The 16309-nt window shown below is 42.3% G+C and overlaps 1 protein-coding gene across 1 annotated transcript in view; it reads right to left on the reverse strand.

Moving 5' to 3' along the window:
• The window catches only part of DPY19L1 (dpy-19 like C-mannosyltransferase 1), a 123191-nt gene that overhangs the window by 65911 nt on the left and 40971 nt on the right, over window positions 1–16309 (reverse strand). Inside the window, exons 9-14 of the mRNA XM_073630473.1 lie at window positions 11816–11907; window positions 10828–10927; window positions 9195–9272; window positions 8753–8839; window positions 7897–7953; window positions 1530–1610 (exon numbers count right to left, since the gene is read on the reverse strand). Of these exons, the coding sequence (XP_073486574.1) occupies window positions 1530–1610; window positions 7897–7953; window positions 8753–8839; window positions 9195–9272; window positions 10828–10927; window positions 11816–11907 (495 nt within the window). The remainder of the gene's footprint in view (window positions 1–1529; window positions 1611–7896; window positions 7954–8752; window positions 8840–9194; window positions 9273–10827; window positions 10928–11815; window positions 11908–16309) is intronic.

The following is a 16309-nucleotide window of genomic DNA, read 5'->3' on the forward strand; positions in this document are numbered from 1 at the left end:
CACACAGGTGTATAGTACACCTCTAGAAAAATAACAATTCCCGCTTGCATGATTAAGTTACTACATTCATCAGTAGTAAGCAGAGGCTTAAAGTGCTTGTAAACTCTTACATATACCCAGTTAAGGATCTATCCTCAAGCGAGGAGATGAAACAGTTGCACTTGTTTATCTGCAGTCTTCTCTCCTCTACTCCTGTTCAAAGTTCATAATTTATAAAGCTTGTCTGAGATTCCAGAGAAAAAGGGGGTGGAGAACTGAAGTTACACACTACAGAGTTTTGTGAGGAGAGGTCTGAGAGCTGATTGTAGGGAAGAGACATCTCCTCACACAGCTCATAGGAACATATGAGGCTGGCAATCTGCTGGAGATACCTCCCCTATCACCACTTTTCTCTTGGTGTCAGGAAAACTTGTCAGAAGTGATTCATGCTGATAGCAGAAGAACAAAGCAGCAGACACTAATTGAGACAAGTATACGCTATAGAGGGATATGCTTGGTTCATATTTCATGTCCGAGGTTTACTACCACTTTAAGGTACATTTTAAGATATTCCCTGCACTATCCTAAGGCATTCCAAAATGTGTTTAGAAAGGGGACTGCATATCTTGAGGGATGCCAAGCTTCTTTTCTTTTCTTTTTTTTTTTTACAACACTAGGAATGATAATGTTTTTCTTAGCAGTTTGCCTAAAGAAGTTACAATAATTTCTAGTTCAGCATCTACAAAACAGAACCAACTAAGAACTTGTTTGCAATGTGTATAATTGGCTAACCAAGGATTGTTTTTTCCCCAGACTGAACATGTATTGGAGAATCTGAAGCCAAAACTAGTTAAGCCTAATGCCGCGTACACACTGTCGGATTTTCAGACAACAAATGTCCGATGGGAGCTTGTTGTCGGAAATTCCGACCGTGTGTAGTCTCCATCGGACATTTTCCGTTGGAATTAAATTTGAGATCTGGATCTCAAATTTTCCGACAACAAAATCCGTTGTCGGAAATTCCGATGCACAAAATTCCACGCATGCTCGGAATCAAGCAGAAGAGCCGCACTGGCTATTGAACTATTGAACTTCAATTTTCTCAGCTCGTCATACATCACCGCGTTCTTGATGTTTGAAATTTCCAAAAAGATTTGTGTGACCGTGTGTATGCAAGACAAGTTTGAGCCAACATCTGTCGGAAAAAAAACATGGATTTTGTTGTCGGAAGGTGCGATCGTGTGTACGCGGCATTAGAATGATTTCTTTGGGGCAGAGAAGTGGTACATCAACTTAGAAAACCAGCAAAAAACAGATATCTGCTAGGGTAGGATAGGGTTACTGCGGGGGTGCCCTGGAGGGACGGGTTCGCGAAAGCTTCGGCAGTGTGCAATCACCTGAAGGCATGTGCTCATAACCTCGGCTCTATGAACACTATGCCTGTATCATGTACTGTACTGTTTTACAATAGATTAGTTTACTCAGAATAATAAATGTGATAGCAACATATTTGAATTAACTAAGCACACGTGGTAACATGTAATACTTACATCATCTCTAACACCCAGTATCCTAGAAATTAGTGCTTTTAGGATTACGGTACCAAAAATCCAAGACAAGACCTGCAAAATCTAGAAGTATAAAATAATAGATAGGCATCAGGGCAGCAGTAACCCAAGAAAAATAGATATACCAAAAAGCAAGGCCAACAATAACTTAAAGCGTAAGGTAAAAACAAGCTGCAACCATGTTAGTCACGTGGAGGTTGGCAGGAGGAACCACCAAGTACAGCAAGAGGACCAGAAGATCAACACTCCAAGAAGCGTCAGTTTCTCAGCCGACTTCAGAGGAAGATTTTTCTTCAATGAAACGGCATTCATAAGCATGGGTAGCAATGGACATTGGATGATTGTCACACAATCTGGCTGGATACATAGAGCTCAGAAAACAACTGCATTTCCAAAATAACTGTACAAGTATCCAATTAGGGCTGAAGTACCTTAGGGGAAAATTTAGATAATTGTTTTGCATTATTATGAGTTGTTGCTCAGTGCACAAACATGTACACCAGGCAATAAAAAAAAAAAAAAACGAAACCCCCCCCCCCTAAAGTTGCATATGAAATATCCAGAGGTTGAATTTGACCACTGCCTTGTGTCTTTGGGCAACCATTGCTCTTCTATGCACTGAATTAAAGCTGCCAGAAGGCTTGTGAGGTCACTCTCGCCTGGGTGCTGTGGACACAGGGTGTAAGGTAAGTATATATTTTTTATTTACTCCTAATATATTTTTTTAAGGTTTATTGCGGAAGTTTCTCATGGATAATAAAAGTTTAATGAATAGGTGGAAAACACCTTTTATTTCTTCTTTCGCAGCTGAATGTCAATGCAAAAGCATCTACTGTATTTGAAAGTTAAAGATTACCATGATGTACAGGTAAATTACAGGGATGGACATTTTTGCTCCCTGCAATCATAAAAACATGTGGAGTTCAATGAATTTCACTGTTTGTACTGAATATTCTGACTTTCCACTACATTTCCCTCTCTCCTTTAGAGTCTGGCTGGCCAGTCACTACACTAGGATCCAATATTAAAAAGGTAAAACCTAGTTTTGAGCAGCCATCTTAATATCTTCAGGTAATTTTGTTTACCTGACCATATACAGATTTTAATTATTCAGTTAGGAAGAACAATAATTGAATTGATTTTCTTGCATGGGATTGGCCGTTCATAGTCCTGGCTACATTGCTAGAATCTTTTCTGGTACTGTATTGGCATACTATTCTTATGCGAGTGCTACTGCCATCTACTGGCTAAAAAGGGAAACTGACAGACAGACGGACTGACAGCAAATAATCCTGTGAGGAAAACACAATGACTTAAAGAAGTATCAAGCCAATCTCCAAGTGGGTATTAATTAATAATATTTAGCCCTCACATTATGGTATAGCTCAGGCCTATCACTAGTGACAGAAAAAAATATATATTTTATTATTACTTTAAGACCATTTAATCCCCAAATGCACCTACACTTGAAAAGAATGTTAGAAAAACTACAAATATCTCAAAATGTAACATCTCTGCCTAATCAGCATAAAATAACAAAAAGATGGAAAAAGAAATTTAGGGGTGTGCTTGACTAAGACAGGTATGCATGACACAGCTGGGGGCGAAATTCGTCAGTGGAGTCCTCTACAGGTGGAGAACAGGGGTCAAAGCCATCTTGTACCCATCGCATTACATTTATGCAACAGGGAATCGGTGTCTGTGTGCAGATGGCCACCATTTTGCTGAAGAACAATTTCTTAGTTAATATTTTTTGAAGTGTGGCTTCCACTTTTTACCTAAATGCTGAGCCGAAGGTTGAGACTAGCCATGATAGGGGCTGGTAACCAATGCTGGGTGCTTATAGGATGTTGACCTTAGAGCTAAATCGTAGGATGTACTTAAAGTGACTGTAAAGTCTCGTTTTTTTCTTCCTATAAAAATAACAAACATGTTATACTTACCTGCTGTGTGCAGTGGATTTGCACAGAGCAGCCCAGATCCTCCTCTTCTCAGGTCCCTCTTCTGTGCTCCTGGCCCCATCCATCCTGGTGAGTGCCCCTACAGCAAGCAGCTTCCTATAGGGGCACCCAAGCCACATCCATTCAGTCCATTCTGACATGGAGCCCCGCCCCCTCTCTCTCCTGATAGGCTAGCAGACTTTGATTGACAGCAGCGGGAGCCAATGGCGCCAGTGCTGTGTCTCTCAGCCAATCAGGAACGAGAATCTTGGACAGCTGAGACACTTGGGGACATCGCTGGACAGAGAGGGACCCCAGGTAAGTGTTAGAGGGCCTGCTGCACATAGAAGTCTTTTTATCTTAATGCATAGAATGAATTAAGGTAAAAAACCTGACTTTACAATCCCTTTAACAAACAGGATTTGTTTTTGCTTAATAACACTAAAAACATGCCAAAAAAGGGCTTAATACAATTCAGATAAGGGAAGAGAACCTGTCAGACACAAGTCAAGAGGGGGTAGCAAGCGAGTGCCCTCCTAAACCATACCAGGCCACATGCCCCCAACATGGCCAACACCCTGTTCCCATGTTGATGAGGACAAGGGCCTCTTCTTCACAACCCTGGCCTGGTGGTTGTGGGGGTGACCTATTAATCGGAATCTGGAAGCCCACTTTAACAAGGGTGCCCCCAGATCCCAGCCCCCCCCATGTGAATGGGTATGGCCTACTCATTTGCCAAAAAAGTGTCAAAAAGTTAATAAAACCGCACACAGAGTTTTTTTTTTTTTCTGCTGGCAAACCGCTCCCAAAAGCTGAAGCTTAACCACTTAAGGACCAGCCTCATTTTGGATTTTAGGTGTTTACATGTTTAAAAAGTATTTTTGCTAGAAAATTACTTAGAACCCCCAAACATTATATATGTTTTTTTTTCTAACACCCTAGAGAATAAAACGGTTGTCGTTGCAATACTTTTTTTGCACCGTATTTGTGCAGCGGTCTTATAAGCACACTTTTTTTGGAAAAAATTCACTTTTTTGAATAAAAAAATAAGTCAACAGTAAAGTTAGCCCAATTTTTTTTTATATTGGGAAATATGTTTTGCCAAGTAAATTGATACCCAACATGTCACGCTTCAAAATTGCGCCCGCTCGTGGAATGGCGTCAAACTTTTACCCTCAAAAATCTCCATAGGCGACGTTTAAAAATTTGTACAGGTTGCATGTTTTGCGTTACAGAGGAGGTCTAGGGCTAGAATTATTTCTCTCGCTCTACCGGTCATGGTGATACCTCACATGTGTGGTTTGACCACCGTTTTCATATGCGGGCACTACTTGCGTATGTGTTTGCTTCTGCGCGCGAGCTCGTCGGGACGGGGGGGGGGTTTAAAATTTTTATTTACATTTTTATTATTTATTTTACATTATTTTATTTATTTTTACACTGTTAAAAAAAAAAGTGTCACATTTATTCCTATTACAAGGAATGTAAACATCCCTTGTAATAGAAAAAAGCATGACAGGACCTCTTAAATATGAGATCTGGGGTCAAAAAGACCTCAGATCTCAAATTCACACTAAAATGCAATTAAAAAAAAAAAAAAAAAAAAGTAATTTAAAAAAATGACAAAAAAAAAAATGCCTTTAAGAGGCGTGGGCGGAAGTGACTTTTTGACGTCGCTTCCGCCCAGCAGTGTCATGGAGACGAGTGGGCGACATCTTAGCCTCACTCGGCTCCAGGCACAGAAGGGAGACGGACGCGATCAGTTCCGCCGCTACCGACGGCTCCGGATCGCGGCGAAGGACACAGCCCTTTCCGGCCACCGATAAAAGTGATCTCGCGGCGAATCCGCCGCAGGGACCACTTTTATCAGAAATCCGACAGCCGCACGAAAACGGGGATACCGGGGTTATGGCAGCTAACTGCTGCCATAACAACGATATCCGCCGGCAAAGTTTGGACGTACATCGGCGTGCGGCGGTCCGGAAGTGGTTAAAAAAACAAAGCTAATATAGCATGCATGGACACATAGGATAACACCATTTCCTTCTAGGGGTTGGAAAAAAAAAAAAAAAAAGCAGCTACTAGGAGCTTACAAATAAACTAGTGTGCACGGAGCCTTAAAGTGCTTCAAAGTTTTTCATGGTAATTCATTCTATGCATTAAAGTAGAACTAAAAAGGCAATTTTTTTTTTCTCATTTTGGATAGAGTAAGGGAGGGTTATAACCACTGTCAGATTTTGTTTTGCGCCTGTATCCCATTGTGGATATTTCCATTCACTTCCTGTCCCATAGCCAAACAGGAAGTGAGATAAAATCTCTGCAAATTAAAAAGGAAAATTCCTTAGGGACCCCCAGGTCATCAGAACTAGTGTGCCCGTTAACCTCCCTGGCGGTTTTCCCGAGTGTGGCTCGGGGTTAAAATTCAGGACCATTAGCGGTAACCCCGAGCCACACTCGGGATTACATCGCAGGATCTTGGTGAGGCTTTACTTACCTTGTCCCTGGGATCCTGCGATGTCCCCCACAGTGTCCGTGGGCTCCGTCCTCCTCCGAAGCCTCTCCGTGCCAGGCTCTGTTCCCTGCGAGCGCCGCAACGCACGGGGGCGGAGCCTGGCGGCAAATTCAAAAAAGTGTAAAAACCATAACACATACAGTACTGTAATCTTACAGATTACAGTACTGTATGAAATTATTTCACATCCCTTTTGTCCCCAGTGCTTTGTCCTATGCCCTGCATGCAGTTTTATGTTATATATACTGTTCTTTCTGCCTGGAAACTGGAGATTGTCCATAGCAACCAAAAAGTGTCCCTTTACATCACAAGTGGCTTTAGACCAGCTAGAAAACAGCGATAGTAAATTAGAACACTTGCAGAATTGAGCGATAGTGAATCGTGGGGAAATTTATTTTATTATTAATTTTTCTTTTTTTTTTTAATTATTTATTTTTATTTATTATATTATAATTTATGTTTTTGTGTTTCAAACTTTATCATACCCGGGATATCTACTAGACTCTGGTTTGGACAGATTTAAGTGTGTTATTGTTAAGAATTACAGACCTACAATATAAAACGCCAAATTTCCATGCAAAATAATTGTACCGCTTTCAGCACCTAAAATCCGAAATAATCATACCGCCAGGGAGGTTAAAAGATTTCCCCTCTATTATGCTGCATACACACGACCGTTTTTTCTGTCAGAATAAACTGACAATTTTTCTGACGGAGTTCCGCTGAAACGGACTTGCGCACACAGGATCACACCAAAGTCCGATCGTTTAGAATGCGGTGACGTACAACACGTACGACGGGACTAGAAAGAGGAAGTTAAATAGCCAGTAGCCAATAGCTGCCCTTGCGTCCTTTTTGATCCGTCGGAATAACATACAGACGAACGGTTTTCCTGATAGGAATTGATTCCATCGGGAAGATTTAAAACATGTTCTATTTCTAGGTCCGTCAAAATTTCCCAAAGAGAAAGTCCGATGAAGCCCACACACGTTCGGTATATCCGATGAAATGATTCCGTCGGACCTTTTCTGCCGGAAAGTCCGGTCGTGTGTACGCGGCATTACTTTTTTGGGGACAACCTAAAATTTGGGATTTTCTTTTACTTTCACTTTCAATAATAATGGTAAACAGGACAAATAGAGAGGGTGAATCTCCCTAACGGGCACAGACAGCAATACAAACTGACAGGTGTTCCAATCCAAAAAAAAAAAAGATTTGCCTTTAGTTATACCTGAAGGTGAAAAACCTTCTGTGCTGAAGCTCCCTCCCCAAGACCTCCCCTTTTTCCTACCCGAGAACGATCCGATCCAGCGATGTGCACCAGCTCACTGGACAGATTAATAGCAGAAAGAGCCATTGGCTCCCTGTGACACGGGGCCAAGTCAAATCAATCAACTGTCTGTGTCAATGGATGCAGCAGCGGGACTCAGGAGTGAGCCCACATGGGTGCCCCCAGGGAAAGCGCCTTTCTGTGGGGGCACCTGATGCAGAGGAGGGTCCTGGAGCGCCGGCGGGGGATCCCACAAGAGAAGGATCGGGGCTGCTCTGCAATACCATTGCACAGAGCAGGTACGTATAGGCATGTTTGTTTGTTTTTTTATAAAAATATTGAAGGTTTACAATCACTTTAAGATTAATGAAAGGCAGAAGTGAGCAGGATACCATTAGTAATCTCACATTGCAGCTAAAAAGAGCAGGACAACTGCAAATTCTAAATGCCAATTCAAGGTAAAAGCAGATGTTTCAGGGTACTTCCTAGTCACTATCAACTTTACTACATATTCTATTCCAATATTACATAAAAATCATACAGGATAGCAGTCTATTGCTCTACTGAAATAAAATACACAAAAAAGTCATTAAAACAAAAAAGGAAAAAAGTTGTACAAAAGCTTACCCAACTCACAAACTTATTCATTTCAAGGCTTGCAATTATCCTCTTCCTAACAATCAGCTGTAAAATATAAGCATCTTTAGAATGCAAACATATTTGTAAGTGACAAACTTGCTGTAAAAGCTATTGAAGTGCATCATAATAGCAGGGCTAGGTCTCCAAAACCAAAAAAAAACAGACCACCAAAAACTGTACAAAGAACAGGAGTTAAAGTTGTTGTTAAGCCACTCTAATCTGTATACACCATCAGCACTGCCTCCTATTGAAGTATCCCCCTGTGTGTGTGTGATTTATAAAAAATAAATGCTGCAAATACCTAATTTCACTGCCGAGATTGCGATCACATGACTGGCCAGCTTTCTCCTTTTCTCCTCTGAGAGATGCAGCGGGCAGGGCTGAGATTCAACTGCTGATGTCAGTCTGGAGGGGAGGAGGAGAGAGCTGTCTGGTCATGTGATCGCAATTTATATTTGTAAATCATTCACAGTGGGGGACACTGCAATAGGAGGCAGTACTGATGGTGTATACAGGTTAGTGTTAGGAGAGCAGGGGGGGGGGGCACACACAGACAGATAGGGTAGGGGGGGAGGAGGACACAGGAGCAGAGAGGGGAGCAGATAGCAGGCTGCTAATGACAGAGGCATGTAAACTGACCACGGTGTCTGGTCTCAGCATCCAAGATACACCATGGTCAGTTTACAGAGGGGTGGGGAGAAACTGGCAGGATCAGCCAGGTTATTTAGGTGTTACAGGGGGTCAAATGTGCTGTATAACATGCTTTAAAGGAGCAGGATCCATATTTTTTTTTTATTTTGGGTTAAAAAACGCTTTAATGCTTTTCCATTTTCCAAGTACTTACACAAATAATCAATAAGGATGAAGCATAATAGGAGGTCAACAGCATAGAATTTCCAAACATCAGTATTACACACAGTGCCAATGAAACCTGTAGACAAGTCAAAAGCAGTGTTGTTAACGTGGAATAAAAGTAAATGTCATTCAGAGGAGCAGTACAATAAATGAAGTTGCAAAAATACTTGTGTCTACGAAGTTTAACAGTATTTTAGAACTGATAATCTAGGTTTTCAAGCACACTTTTTATCCACAGTATGGAGTAATATAAACTTAGATAATTCTGTATAAAGATTATGCAAATGTATTAAATAAAGCCACCAAACAACTTCCTGTCTCAGTCTTACTTTGACCATTTTATTAATATGGTCCATCAGTCTGATTGCTAACATAATAATAATAATAATAATAATATAATAGTTATAAATGCATAATATAACACTCCTTACCATGTGTGTATAGAGAATTTTCAAAAACTTGTCTGAATCCAGGAAGCCAATGAGATATACAGCAAAAAGTGAGGCAATCTGAAAAAAAAAAAAATCAATTAATATAGATCATGATACTGTTGGATTTACAGATATGTCTTAGGCTTCATGTACACGGACATTTTAAAACTTCTCCTGAATGATGGAACTTGACAGCTAGTAACCGACTTTTAAAAACGTCCTTTGTGCCACATTTACATGCCGTGTTTGCGTTTAGAAGTATTTTTTGCATTGCAAATGGTCAGAAATGTATCTCCATTAAAAAACACCTATAACCAAAATGCGGCTAAACGTGGGTTACTGCGTTTACAAGCTGTTACAGGCATTTGGCGATTCAAATGCCTCTGGAAATACATCCTGAATGCATTTTTTTGCTTTCCAAAAAATGCTTCTAAACTCAACTGCCTGAAAACGACTATAAACGACCCTGTGTACATGTACTGGTAAGATAACAGAGGAGAGTTGAAGGGCAGCTGAAAAAAAAACCCGCCCAACTGCTTCTAAACGTCAGTTTACCAGCAGCAGTGTACATGAGGCCTTAAAGTGGAGTTCCACCCCCCCAAAAAAAAATAGTAATGTGCTTAAAAAAAATAAAACACAACATTTGGAGAAATTTTTTTTTTACTCACCTCTAAATGCCTGTTGCTAGGGGGTCCCTCGTAGTCTGCCTCCTTCGGTGCCTGGGCTCCTGACGTCACTTTCCTCAACGCAGGAAGGGAGATCGCCTCTCCACCCTCCCTCTTGTCAATCATCTGGGACACGTGACCGGTCCCAGATGATTGCGGGCCAGTGACAGCGCGTGGCTCGCTCATGAGTAGTGGGTGCCCGGCTGTGACGCCACAGCCGGGCACCCACAGTTAAAATGCCGGGGGGGACGAGCGGGGCTTCGATCCCCCGCATCGCTGGACCCTGGGACAGGTAAGTGTCCGATTAAAAGTCAGCAGCTGCAGTATTTGTATATTTTTTATGTTGGTGTATATCACAATTGAATGTTTGGTATTAATGTTATTAGCGCTGCTACCTTTTATTCTATTTGTTTTTGTGTGTATCCCACATTTAGCGGCTGCTCCTATTGGTATTCAATTTTTTTAGGGTCCTGAAAACTTTTTTTTATAATTGATGAAGGTCAGTTTTTGTGTCACTATCTGCACGGTTTATTTCACCATCCTATAGCGCGGTATTTTTTCCATCCTTTATTTGCAGTATTTGTAGCTGCTGACTTTTAATTTTTTTTTTTTTTTTTTTAAATGGGAACCCTGCTTTAAAGCCATAGTTTTGTCTGCTTATATTTTCCTTTCCCTGGTTCCTCCTTTCTGCCCCCCACCAACATTCCAACATGCTACTAAAGCATAACTTATTTTAGATCCAGTGATGTTATTACTGAATTGCTTTGTGGCGCAGTGCAAGTTTGAAAAAAAAAAAAAAAGTAATGTCAATCAAGTTTTGCCACAAAAAAAAGTTAAAAAAAAAAACATATTTATACAGTTTATTTGCACCAATTCATATACACTGGTATTATCTACTTTCATCATCAGTAATACAGCAACAGTACGACAATATAGTGCTGTAGGTATACAATGTTTGGAAAGCTTACCTGCGTTAGAAGAACAAACTGGGCAAACTGCCATGGAAGCATAAAAAAGACATTAGAAGCACAAAGTGCAATGAGGCTTCTTCTACCAATGTTGGTTGTCCTATAAAACAAACACCAAATTGTAAATGTAAAATTATACTATCAGCATTTTAAACTTTTAAATCTCAGAATCTTGTCAAAAGCAGACATTAGGTCCTAAAATACCCGGTTTTGTATGGTCTCGAATTTTGGGTTTAGTAGGTTACAAAAGAAGGCCATTGCTGGCTATACACTGGTAGAATTTCAAACGCAAAAATCCTGTCCATACATTCCATAATGCCATCAGAGACTTGACGAATGTCCTTCGCAAGTACTTCAAAATTTGTTTGCCTTTAACATTACATTTTCTTATGAATGGGATTTCTTGAGTGAAAACATACACTGTTACAAATTATGATTTTTTACTTATTTATTTATTTTTTTATGGTTAAACTGGATGGACTTGTGTCTTTTTTCAACCTGATTAACTATGTAACTATGATCAAGCTCACAGCTGGATGAAGAACATGTTTATGTTTGAAACTGTGCAGTTGCTTTTTGCTTGCAATAGGCATGACGATTTGAAGTGAAAGCAAATATTGCAAAGACAGATTGCATCTCCAAATTTTTTTTGAGATAGAGAGATTTCATGTAGCGCCCCTACCAAAGTTGGTAGAGGATTAGTGGTGTTTTGCTAGAATAGCAGGGGGTGTGGCCGCCTACATTTGGACTCAGGGATACCTCCTCTGCTTGGGAGTGGATTCTGCTGGCAAGAGAGGATGGGCTGAGACCTGAGTGGCAGGAAACCCCATGTGAGAAAAGTGACCAATGGTTAATTTCTGTGATCTTGAAGGCGGTCTCTCATAAAAAGGGGGTGGGGGTGGGGGGTCACATGTCCTGGGGAGTCGAGGAGGGAGAAATCAGGAATGTTCAGTTTCTGTTCTGTCAGAATATCTGTAAACATCCGTACCTTAAGATGTATGTAAGCAGTACCATCTGCAGAACAAGGAATGGATATGAAAAGCTTTCACGTAGTGGCGGAGTCCACATTACTCTTGTGCTCTATAGATAAAAGAGAATTTTTTAATTACACCTCAAATAGAAGTAAGAGAAAAATGTATAACAGGGAAAAATACAATAAGATTAAAACTGAACTGCAGGGAAAGGAAATAAATTCCCCCTTGCAGTAGGGATGCCCCGCACTGCAAGTCTTAAATTTATGTTTAGCGCTAGGGAACCACAAACAGTGCTTTCACTTACCTAATCTGCTCCTTCTGCAGGTTTCCTCTAGGCTGTAAGACTGATACCCCCTGCCTCTTCTGCACTATGCTCTGATAGATGCAGGTTCTCTGACATAATCAAGTCCAATGCAGAGCCCACAGTCCTGCATTGGAGGTTAGAATGGACAGTCCAATTGCCAGAGCATAGGGGAGTTGAACTGTACTTTTACCTCCTCCCAACTGCTTCCCCTGCAAAGGCAGCTGCACATGGGAAAATCATGTTATGCGTTCAGTAGGCGGTACTGCACGACTGAGCTTAACACATTTAAGCAAATGGGACTGCGCCACAACCAGGGGTGCAGATATGTGCATGAAGGTAAAAAATCTGTGCAGCATCCCCCCCCCGCCAATACTTACCTGAGCCCCATCTCGATGCAGCCATGTGCGCGAGTCTCGGATCTCCAGGGACTCTCCCTCCTCACTGGCCCCCGCTGCTGTTAATCACAGCCAGTGAACCAATGAGAAGAAAGAGGATGGGGGCAAGCCACGGCTTTGTGTCTGAATGGACATGCAGAGCAGCGGCTTGGGAATGAGCCTGCTCAAGTGCCCCCACATCAAGCTTTTTGCTCTGGGGGCATTTGGTAGGAGGGTGGAGCCGGAAGCACCAGCGGGGGGACCTAAGAAGAGGAGGATCCAGGCTGCTCTGTGCAAAACCATTGCACAGAGCGGGTTATAACATGTTTGTTTAGAAAAAAACAAAAAACAAAACTTGACATTAATATCACCATCATATAAGTGTCCTACAGGAAAGGCTGGCCAAGTGCAATCACTTAATGGCAGACCTGCATTTCCGAGAATTACCTGTAAGTGAACCAATGACTTGTCCATTTAGGAAAAAGCAACAGGTTCAATTAAATGTCCCTCCGCCTGTAAATTCAAACCTTTCAATTACTCCCCTGACACTAAACTCCACCAACTGAACCAAAAATACACACTAGATAAATGCTTGCAGGTATGGGGAACATGTGATTAACCCCAATAGTGCAGCACTAAATGCTTAAGCAGCCAATCACCAAGCCACAGTGCTGGCAGGAGGCATGGAGAAAGTCCATAACCCTATGTAATATCCAACCAGAGGGACCTTGATTTGCACAGGGCTTTTTATTCTCACTTCCACAGGCATCTGGATGAACAGGTTCTCTATAAAATGGTACTTTATGCAGGACCAGAGAGACTTATTCAGGCAACCAGAAAAACTAATTTCCTTGTCAAAAGGACCAAGGGAATATCTCGTATCGGCTCAAAAGGCTGTTTCTGTAATACCCACAGGACTAAATTCAAGTCCCAATGGTTCAGGGGTGACCTAACTGGAGGAATAATCCGCGTTACCCCCTGAATAAAGCTACGAACCAGAGAGTGTGAAGCAAGTGGTCGTTGAAAAAACACATAGATAAGGCCAACACCTAGCCGTTGATAGTACTCAAGGCCAGCTTCATTTCTAATCCCATCTGTAGAAAAGCAAGGATCGTATCTATGACATATTTCCTGGGGTGCCAACCCCTGCATTCACACCAGGAGACATTTCTGAAGATTCTTGGTTATCAACCAACTGAGGCTTTGACGCACTTTGGAGGATAAATGCATCGGAAAGTCTAGAGCTTGGATCTTTTTGTTCCAAGTTGACAGGATACTGTTTTGCAGTAGTCTCGAATGAAACTGCGCATAAGGAACGGCCTCGAATGAAGCTACCATCTTTCCCAACAATCTCATGCAAAGTCGAATAGAAGGATTCCTCTTTGCTTTGACCACCTCAATCAGTTCCCTTAGGGAACTGATCTTTGCCTGGGGCAAGAAAACCCACTTATGAGCTGTATCTATGATCAGGTCCAAGTACTGCAATCTCCTTAATGGTTTTAAGGAGGATTTCTATAGGTTGAGAATCCAACCTAGGTATTCCAGGTAGCTGACTGAGGTGACCAAACACTGGTTTAAGTGGACTACCGACTGATCTATCAAGAGTAGATCATCTAAATAAGCCAGAATCGTTATCCCCTGAGCCTTTAATCTGGCTAGAGGGGAGCCAGAACCTTTGTAAACACTCAAGGTGCACTAGCTAGACCGAAAGGCAGAGCTAAAAACTGAAAATGAAGATTTTCTATCTCGAAGCGTATCTTGGGCCTGCTTATCAGGAATAATCTTGAGCACCTCTTTAAACTGGTCTTTTAAGGACTGACATACTCCAATCGCTGCCAGCGCAGGCTAAACCACTGAAACTGCCAGAAAAATGTTGTTTTTAAATAAGAATTCCACCTTCTTATCTGTTGGATCCTTCAGCATTTGAGCATTGTCTACAGAACAAGTCAAGTTCTTGTTCACAGAGGATATAGCAGCATCAATTGCCGGAATCCCCATTTCTTATTAAACTATTCCTCCATAGGAAGAAGTGTTGAAAACTTTTTTGGAGGAAAAAAACTGTTTATCTGGGTGCTCCCACTCAGAATACATAAGCTTTTTCAGTAATGAATGGATAGGAAAAGCATGAATAGGTTGGGGAGGCTTTAGCAAACCCAAACAAGAAGTGGGCTCATCGACTGACTCCGCTACTGGCAGCAAAAATGTGGAGCGGACCAATTGAGTGAGAGATTGTACCAACAACATTTCCTGTGAACCTGATCCATCCATATTAGACTCTTCAGGAGAGGAGTCATCAGCTTCTTCCTGGTCCCCTGAGAGAAAAGGGTCATCTCTCGCCCCCTGTTCCTCAGTTTGAGGGTCCTGGGTAATGGACGGGGACCTATTACGCTTAGTCCCACTCCGGGATGCGATTAAGGCATCAATTTTTTGTTCCAAGCCTAAAATGGTTGAGGAAAAAAACTCTTCAGTAATATATACAGGGGCTGCAGTGCTAAAAGCAGCTGCAACATCCGACGTCCCTGATGGCTCACTCTGACCAGCCATATCACTTTCAGGGGAGGATGCCATCTTTTTAGAGATGGTTTTAGACTTCCTATTGGCTGTAGAATTCTTTCTAGAGCCCCTTTTTGAGGTGCTTTTACCCCCATTCCGACCATAGCCCGATGCACAAAGCAGAGGTACTACCAGAAATAATGCATTTACTGCTTGAGCAATAGTCCAGCCCTGCCACTGCTATTAATGCTCAGCCTGATGCAATAGTAAATGTGTCAATAGGAATGCCTGTGTCACCAAACCTCTTTCATGCCCCTTTTTGCTCTTGTGTCCCTCCGTTAGCTTGCAGCAGTAACAATGGTGCTTTAAAAACACACTTTCCCGCGTTGGATGTTGGAGGACGCCAATGCCGCGCTAAGCTCCGCCCCCTCCGTCGCCTATAGCCCCCCCCCTCTCTTTTTAAAAAAGAGCTTTCCCGCGTGAGCGTGGGCCTCTGATCCTATGGGATCGTACTGGGAGGGGGGAAAATGGCGAAGAGGGAGCCTGGAAGCCGCCGAGTAGGGCGGCGTGCCGTTGGTGTTTTTTTTTTTTTTTCTCCTGACGCTTCTTCCTCGTGAAGAGGGGGAGAAAACAGCACAGGTGGGGGGAGTCTGGTGGGGAGGAAAACCCTCCAGACTTACTGGTGGTCTGCTGCTGGCTGGAAGAAAGGAAGCTGCTGTTCCAGGCAACGTGAGCTCTCTGAGGAAGCATGAGAAGGTATGTGCTCTATACAGCCCCCAGTGGTGACACATCGGCATGACAACATTCACTAACTTAAAGGAGACATTCATAAGAAAATTCAAAAATTTCTTAGAAAACTCCACTTACCTTTCCCGCCGCAGGGTTTTCTGTGGTAAAACCAACAGACCCAATCTTCACCCTTTATGGTGGGTTCTGTTAAAAAAACCTTCAGGAGCTGGGGACCCTTGGGGAAACCCACAATCCTGGACCCGTAATAGCACCACCACCAGTAAACTTTATGGCCTTCATACCAAAAGTACTGGATCCCGGGGTCCAGCTCTCTAAAAAGAAAAGCGTTTACAGGCAAAACCTCGTTTCTTCTTACACGAGGCCCGGGTACCACTCAATTCGGCCAAAAAGACACTCTGAATGGATCCGGCTGCATGGCTAGCCCCAGCAAGGATTGCTCCAGTGGAGCTCAGCACAGCACATCTTTACTCGTGACCAACACCTTAGACACTGGCGAAAAAACTGAGGTACTCCCAGTAGTGGGAGGGGTTATATAGGGAGTGGACTTTTTCTCTTAGGGCATGCCAGTGTCCATCACCTGAAGGTGG

The sequence above is a fragment of the Aquarana catesbeiana genome, linkage group LG05, assembly GCF_042186555.1.
Source record: "Aquarana catesbeiana isolate 2022-GZ linkage group LG05, ASM4218655v1, whole genome shotgun sequence".
NCBI lineage: Eukaryota > Metazoa > Chordata > Amphibia > Anura > Ranidae > Aquarana > Aquarana catesbeiana.